Source organism: Chinchilla lanigera, unplaced genomic scaffold, assembly GCF_000276665.1.
Source record: "Chinchilla lanigera isolate Chin_1 unplaced genomic scaffold, ChiLan1.0 scaffold00018, whole genome shotgun sequence".
NCBI lineage: Eukaryota > Metazoa > Chordata > Mammalia > Rodentia > Chinchillidae > Chinchilla > Chinchilla lanigera.
In genome coordinates, this window is record NW_004955419.1 from 5,383,893 (window position 1) to 5,392,860 (window position 8,968).

The 8,968-nt window shown below is 37.3% G+C and overlaps 1 protein-coding gene across 1 annotated transcript; it reads left to right on the forward strand.

The window, feature by feature from the left end:
* The first annotated feature begins 7,978 nt into the window (after positions 1–7,978).
* LOC102006914 (olfactory receptor 1N2-like) lies at positions 7,979–8,968 on the forward strand. The gene has a single exon (XM_005382526.1). The coding sequence runs from the start codon at positions 8,015–8,017 to the stop codon at positions 8,966–8,968; it is 954 nt and encodes a 317-aa protein (XP_005382583.1). The 5' UTR covers positions 7,979–8,014.

Consider the following 8,968-nt stretch of genomic DNA (forward strand, 5'->3'; position numbering starts at 1 on the left):
AGTATTTCATTTAAATACATGCATTTAATTCAACATCCTTAGACAGAAGCAAGATAATTCTTAAAAGGATCACTCCCATGCCATTAAACTGCTTGTACATGAATGTATTATATGATTTGGAATTTTTTTAGAGGAAGAGCTTACAAAAAAGAACCTTGTTGTAAGAAGGCAAGGTATTTATTCGCATAGAAATGCATTTTATTTTTTTATTTTTTTATTTTTTATCTTGTAAGCATTACCACATTTTATTTTTTATTTTATATGTATGGTGTTATTGTATTTTTTATGTGTACCTAATATCATTTTTTAAAGAAGAAAAAACCCAGAATTTCAAAAGATAACAGGAGAGTAACAATAATTAATACATTGCATATTGTTATCTTCAGAGTAGTTACTCAGGGTACAGATATGGGCATGAGATATTGTCCAAACAATATTAGTACAAAACTTCCTTTTCAATGAACTAAGAGAAACTATCAGTATAACTATTTTAATACACACACACACACACACACACACACACACACATATATATAAAATCTCCAACCAAAAAAGAAAACCACAGGCCAATCTCCCTAATGAACATAGACACAAAAATCCTCAATAAGGTACTGGCAAACAAAATGAAACAAATCATCAAGAAGTTTATACATCATAATTAAGTAGGATTCATCACAGGGATGCAGGGATGTTTCAACATACGCAAATCAATAAATGTAATACACTATATTAACAGAACCAAAGAAAAAAAATCACATTATTTTCTCAATAGATGCAGAAAAAAGCATTTGACAAAGTCCAACACCCATTCATGATAAAACCCTACAGAAAATTGAAATACATAGTCTTTACATCAATCTGATAAAGGCTATCTATAACAAATCAACAGCCAACATCATATTAAATGGTCAAAAATTGAAAACTCTCACTCTAAAACCAGGAGCAAGACTAGGATGTCCATTATCACCACTCCTAGTCAGTGGAGTTGTGGAAACATTAGCCAGAGGAATTAGACAAGAGAAAGAAATAAAAGAAAGACAGGAAAGGAAGAAGTTAAATTATTGTTATTTGTAGATGGCATGATACTCTACATAGAAGGCCCCCAAAACTCCACCAAAAAACTTCTAGCTTTAATAACCAAATTCAGCAAGGTAGATGGATACAAAGTCAACATTCAAAAATAAAATAAAACCCAAAAGGTACAATAGATATTGTGAAAGGGAAAGAAATTGCTAAAAGAGAAGGAAAAACTGGAATGAGGGAAAGGACAAAAGAAAGAAAGAAGGAAAGGGAAAAAATATATACATACAGAAGGATAGCTGGTATAATTGAACTGCTGATGTCTATTGGTTTATTGGAAGGAACAGTTAATGTTTAAATTTTTCCTTGCCCAGTTTTGCAGGCTTATACCTGATAATTTGAGTAACAAATTTGAAGACAACAATATGCAATATAACAACCATTGTTGAATGCCTACCATCTAGTTTAGTGAAACTCTGTATCATTTCTAACGTTTTAAAATTACTTTTTATTCTCTTTAATTGATCAATCTTGTATTCTTACATGTGGTAATCTAACCACCTTCACTGAAGATAACAATATGTAATATAAGAACTGTTGTTAATTCCTAACATCTTGCTTTGAAATCCTGTATTGTTTTTATTGTTTGTGTGTTGTTTTGTTTTTGTCTCTGTTGTTGTTATTTTTTTTCTCTTTAAAATAAAAAAGAAAGACTTGGGAAACAGAAGTGACACCAAAAGCACAAACACAAGAGGCTGTTCAGAATTTGCAGCATGGACCAAGAGGTCAATTGCCTGCTAGAACAATACCAACATTCCCCACAGGGGTTAAACGACACAGAGTCTCATATCATACATATAGTATTTAGAATTTCCAAGACAAAATTAAAACATCCCTAACATAAAAAGACCTAGATAAATCTCATATAATTGATATATGTTAATAAGATGTTATAGATGTTGCAATTATCTGGCAAAGACTTCACTCAATCCATTATAAAGATGTTCCAAAAAACAAAGATAATCACTGTGGAAACAAAAATATAGCATTCCTATATACAAGCAATAAACTCACAGAGAGAGAAATTAGGGAAACCACACCCTTTACAATAACATTCAAAACAGTGAAATGCTTGCGAATCAATCTAAAAAAGGAAATAAAAAATGTATACAGTGAAAATTACAGTACTCTAAAAAAAGAGAGAGATTAACCAGGATAACAGCACAAGTGCATGCCTGCCTGGCAAGCACAAGGTCCTGAGTTCAATTTCTGGTACCTACAAAAAAAATTTTAAAAAAGAGTGGAAAAATATCCCTGCTCATGAGTAGGAAGAGCCAACATAGTGAAAATGGCCATACTCCCAAAATTGTTATACAAATTTAATGCAATCCTCATTAAAATACCATTAGCATACCTCATAGAACTAGAGTAAATATTCCAAAAATTCGTTTGGAACCAGAAATATATTTCAAGCCATAGACCATGGTTGGAAATCAACACAAATAACAAAACTCTTAAATGCAGCACTCAGCATAGAGGAAGAAGTAGAACTTCTCAGCCTTTCAGTGAAGTGCTGTGCTACTTTGGTATGTCATAGGAGAGACAGGGTGGAAATTGGACACTGATGAGTGTTTGCACTAACAAGGCTCTAGAGAATGTGGTCCCATGGCTCCCTGTCTGGAGGGGCCCAAAGAGGAGCCTGTGCAGCCTCCTCCTGGTATTAGAAGCTCCTTGTTTCTATCAGTTCAGGTTTCAAAATATAAGTATAAACCACTGCGCAATTCCTGAAAATCTGGGTTATGTGGGTTTAGAGTATAAGCCATGTGTCCCAGGTTATCACAAATATTCAGTACAGAAAGTCCCCTGTCTGATCTTCTCTCTTCCAGCTGATGAGGTTAACTGACAGCTACAGCCTCTCCTTCAGCTATGGCTTTGCCTTGTCTTTGCAGTCCTTGCTAATTTCCTGGGCTCTCCATTTGGAATCCTTATCTGTTTCTCTAACTTTGTTCTAAGCTTGTTTGTAATTTTGGTTTAGCAATCTAAGATTTGCTTCTGATTGATTGCTATTTTTATTTATTATTCTTGACCCTGAATTCTCATTCCAGTTAATCCCATCACAAAGACTGGTAGGGAGAATCTGAGCCTTTTCCTCCAACTTCCTTCCCAGTAACTAGGGTAGTGGAAAGGAAAAAGGCTTGAGCTGAACAGTTGCAGGCTGGCAGGTCATACTTTTGGAGTATTGTTTTTAACATGTTCAAGCCAGCTCATACCTGTTGAGTTACATAGCAGATGGACAGGCATCAGAGGTAAGTAATGGGAGATTGTCATCTTGGGTGACAGAGGGAGAGGTTTCCCCAACTTTCTGGAAGCACTGCATTGTTGCCTCAGAGATCCATAGTGATTTCTGGAACCACAGAGAGGATGAAGGATGAGAAACCCTTTTAAAGAAAGAAAAAGCAAAAGATAGAGCAAGAGATACTACCACAATGTACTTGAGTAGAGGATCAAAAGTATAGAAGGTATAAAGATGTGCTTACAAAGAGAGCTTTTATGAAATTAGTATGTGTTTGCAATACACAACAGTGAAAATCCTCTCAGGTAATTCGTACTCATACCTATCTCACCTTGATCATGTTTACTTCTCTTTTTCCTCCTGTCCTCCCCTCTCACCTTTTGGAGATTTTCTTCCTATTTCCACAGAATCTACGTCCCTCTTTCCTATTATGACTCTTTTATTTAGCTCTTTAAATTATATTCTGTTTTCTCATATTAGAGAAACCATTGATATTTAGCTTTCTGTGTCTGATACATTTCACTTAGTATTAAGGTGTTGTTTCACCCCTCTTTCTATAGATAATACACATTTATCATTCTTTATGGCTAGAATAGAGAGATTTGATTCTCTCACTGTAATCTACCATAAAAAATTCATTAATTCTTTATGAAATTTCCAATTGCTATTTTTCATTGGGTTCATACAGGTAACTGAAACTGGAAAAAAATTGATGGAGGGGGTGACTACCATATTCCTATGGCTGCAATATTAGCAGCAGTCAGAATAAATGCAGCACAGTTTTGTGCTTCCTGTCCATTAAGCCTTTCTAACTGCTCACCTCACCTTGGGAATTGGAAATATTGGTTGTACTCATACCATGTCAACATTGTGTCCCTTTTACATGTCATGGGAGGTGCTCCTATATTCTCAGGCCTTCAGATTAAGAGGAACAGAAGAGGAGTACACAAGGAACTGTATTTACGGAAGTGTATTTTCACCCAGACCTCATTTATGACAAGATCTTGTCTGTTTTCTTGAATTTGCAATGGGATAAGATTCTGAGGCTCTTGGGAAGCAGTGATTGTATCTTGCATATGTGAGCAAAGAAAATTACTTGTGGGAAGAGTGCAGGCTGTGGTAAATTAAAGGGAGCCCACAAAAATTTCCTAGTGTTTCTATTGGTTAATTGAGCTTAATTTCCCTCCCTTAGTCATGGACTTGAACTTAGTGATTTGTTTGACCTAGAAAGATAGTAAATGTGAGATTCTAGGATTTCTATCAACTATTTCAAAAGTATATAAAGTCAAGCCACGTGTGATGGTGCACACCTGTAATCCCAGCACTGGGGAGGCTGAGGCGTGAGGATTGTTGAGAGTTCGAGACCAGCCTGGGCTACAAAGTGAGCTCAAGTCCAGCCTGAACTGCATCGTGAGACCCTGTCTTAAAAAAAATAAAGTTATGCTCTTTTCATTTTGCCTATTAGAACATTTTCTCTCAAGGAGATCACTTACAGAATTCTGTTGCATTAGTGTGAACTACCCCAAGATTGTGAAAAGACTTCCTACTGGTGCTCAGACCTAAAAAACAAGTGGAGAATGTACCAGTTATTAATAGACAGTACTGCTTTAGGTAGTGATGTGTAGAAATTAGAGGTATAGCTGGATTCTTTCATCCCAGTATGTGGTAAAATAATTGCAGTATACTAAAGATATAAATGTAGTATTTAGCTATTTCTAGAAGAAATAGTATAATAGTATTTAGCTATTGCTAGAAGAAACAGCTAAGTGGCATTACCATGATTTGTGAAGGGAAATTATTATGAGTAAAAAAATGTAAATTTTTAAAAGTTTATTTTAATCTTGTGAAATTTCCCTCCACAAATCATTTGAGTATAAAATTATGGGGGAAAAGTCACAAAGGAAAGTGTTTGTCAACTGTGACTACAATTTTTTTTTTTTTCAAATTGTATATGTAATTGAGGATGGTGGCACATGCTTGTAGCTGCAGCTACTCAGGAGGCTGAGGCAGAAGGCTTGCAAATTTGAGGTAACTTAGTGAGATCATGTCTCAAAATAAAGCAAAAAGGGCTGGGGATAAGGCTCAGTGGTAGAGCACTTGTCTAGCTAGTGTGAGGCCCTGGATATGACCCTCAGTACCATTTAAAAACAAAGTCTACATGTAACAGAATGACCCCAACAGAAAGAAATAAATATCCAAAATAAAACAAAACACTTCAGTAGCAAAGTAACAAATATATAAATAAGACATTTGAGGAATAATTATGCATAACTAAAAGTCCTATTAAACATGTTGGGGTTACAGTTCATTGGTGGAACATTTTCCTAGCATATACAAGACCATGGGTTTGATATCCAGATTCATAAAGAAAACAATCCCCTCAAATCAACTAACAAAAATGTACAATATTATGAGTAAAAAAATGTAAATTTTTAAAAGTTTATTTTAATCTTGTGAAATTGTTAATGATTTGAGCATAAACCTAACAACATGCAATAACACTAAGATGAATTATAATGGCTAAAAGAATGGTCTTGAGAGTTGTGCAGGCAAGGGTAAAATTTTCCTTGATTCTTTTTAATAGTTCTTTGGACCATAGTGAACTCATTATCTTTGTTTTAATATTAGTATCTTAAGTATTAGTTGCCTGCCTATAAAATGGTATAACAATAGTTCCCACATCCTATGCTTGTTGAATGACTTGTGGTCATGTACTGGAAATGTTCAAGATGAATTAATTAGCATTAATACATATATGAGACATAGCATATCTTTGTTAGCAGACACTATGTATGAGCCATAATGGCAGATGAACTTGATATATCCTGCCTCGTTTCAGACTTTTCATTTTTTGAGGGCCTTACTTCATATTAGGATTTCTCTGTTTAGGGATATCAGAATCAGTTATATCACAACCATCTCTTGATTTCTTCTTCATTCTACTTTTCCTAAGACACAGAATGGGAACTGAATCGCCCAGTGCAAAGGTAGGTGTTCCCAGGACACTTGCTGGACAGGCTGAAGGGCATTACATTCCAGCAAAAGATTCAAAGTCACACTCCTAACATCCACATCTGAGAGCTCACCTCTGGGGAAGAGATGCTCCAGGTCCCCCAGGACCCAGCCAGAGTTGGCTAGAGCAAAGGCTGCATGGTTATACTAAGGTTGGCTCTAACGAGCACTTTGGGAGATGGTGTATCAGGAGCTTTTATAGCTCTAAGAATATTCTTGTCTTCTCCAGCCTGGGGACACTGAAAGTGAGCCATATACCTGGGTGTTCCTAAGGAGGGCAGGCCAGTAGAATCCAAGGTTACTGACTCTGACTTAGGAAAACCTCAGAGTGTATTACTGAGAAATTTCCATCTAGAGGAGAGAATTGGAGAATTTGAAGATGCCTGAATTTGATAGATACCCTGAGAGGTGAGGATGTCTTAGGGGTAAAACACATGCTTGCACACACACTTGAGCCTAAACACACACACACACACACACACACACACCTCTTCCCAGATAAATTATCAGGTGAACATTGTAGGCCATGTACACTGAGTCTCTGCTTAAGGTCGGAAGCCTCTCAAAGTTTTAAGAACAACTGAACAACTAAAATACTCGGAGATCTTCCAAAGAGTGGTATGAGATGGCCTCTCATGCCAGTTTGTTCTACATCGTAGGAGAGATAATCAGTGCTTATTTTCAGCTTAGAAAGCTGAGCATTGTCTTTTACTTTCTGTTCTTCTGATAAAAATGAAATATCAGAAACATGCAGTACAAGCACAGGTATCAAGACAGAGGGTCTAAGTATCTGTTCCCAGAGCAGTTTTTAAAAGAGAAGTCAAAAATTGAAGAGGACAAGTATAAAGCATACAGGAGGTGGAATGTCCTGTTTGTGGAGGTGACATCCTAAAAGTGGATGGGAGAGTGAGATGCAGCAGACACCCAAGTCCTCAGCCCACATGAGCTGTGCTCCCAGTTAGAGAAAAGGTCAGGACTGTTCTGAGTGGATGACAAAACTATGGGTATCAGGAGACAGGTGAAGAGCAACCTGTCTTCAAAGACATTTTCAGCCCTTATATTGGAGGCCACAAGTTGTGGTGGGTGTGTGTTGGGAGCCAGGGGAAGGTAGTGATGAAGATCATGCAGCATTTTTTAACGCATACTCATAAGCCACTTTTTGAATCTTGCCATGGAGTCTATGCTAAATTTTCTCTTCTCTGAATATTTTACCCTGACCTCTCTGGTCGAAGTGATGTCTTTTCTTTGTATGCTGTTATAGTATAGAGAGCACAAATTTGTTTGAATAAATAAAATCCACTGCTATTATTTATTACAATACATTAAAAATATTATTATGAAATATTTTCAATTAATGCACTTTACAATCGTCTTTGAAGTGGTTACATGTACATATTACAGTTTGTTTTTGTTGTGTGCACCCTGTTCTCCATCAGTTTTCCCACCCCTTTTCCATACTTGTTCATATTATTTGTCTTATTGTATATAATTTTAACTGTTCTGTAACTGTTCTCCTGGGCATTTTCTTGCACCTTCAATGAGTTCCAGAGGTTCTTATGGATTTAGGTTATGTATCTCCCCTACTGATATAGTCCTGGCCATGAGGATATATATCTATAATTTGATCCAATATTTATATATTGACATATACAGAGATTTTATTTGCACAGATAATAAGAACTACAAAAGATGGGGAAACCAAACCAACTGAACCAAACCCCTGCCTCAGACTTCCTCCTGCTAGGACTCTCTGAGAAGCTAGAGGAACAGCTTCTTCTCTTTGGCGCCCTCCTGGGCATGTACCTGGTCACCATGGTGGGAAACCTGCTCATTATTCTGGCCATCTGCTCTGACTCACACCTCCATTCTCCTATGTACTTCTTTCTGGCCAATCTATCATTAACTGATGCCTGCTTCAGTTCAGCTTCAATCCCCAAGATGCTGCTCAACATTCATACCCAGAGTCAGACCATCTCCTATTCTGGGTGCCTTACACAGCTCTATTTTCTGCTTGTGTTTGGTGGTCTTGACAACTGCCTCCTGGCTGTGATGGCATATGACCGCTTTGGGGCCATCTGCCAGCCACTTCATTACAGCTTGGTCCTCAGTCCTCAACTCTGTGCACTATTGCTGGGTACATGTTGGTTGCTAACCAACTGTCCTGCCCTAGTGCACACACTGTTGCTGACCCGTGTGGTTTTCTGTGCCCCCATCATAATCCACCACTATTACTGTGATCCTAGGGCTCTGCTGAAGCTTGCCTGCTCTGATACCCACATTAACGAGCTGATGATCATCATCATGGGCTTGATGTTCCTCACTGTGCCTCTCATGCTGATTGTCTTCTCCTATGTCCATATTTCCTGGGCTGTGTTTAGCATCTCATCTCACGGTGGGCGATGGAAAGCCTTCTCTACCTGTGGTTCTCATCTTACAGTGGTTCTGCTCTTTTATGGGTCACTAATGTGTGTGTATTTACTTCCTCCATCAACTCACTCCACAGAGAGAGAAAGTAGGGCTTCTATTCTCTATAATGTAATTATTCCTATGCTAAATCCATTCATCTATAGTTTGAGGAACAGAGACATGAAGTATGCCTTGGGTAAACTTTTCAGCAGTGGTAAAACATTCTCCCTACCATGA

Excerpts from the sequence above, each read along its gene's own strand:
- LOC102006914 (XM_005382526.1), top strand. The coding sequence starts at position 8,015 with ATGGGGAAACCAAACCAACTGAACCAAACCCCTGCCTCAGACTTCCTC.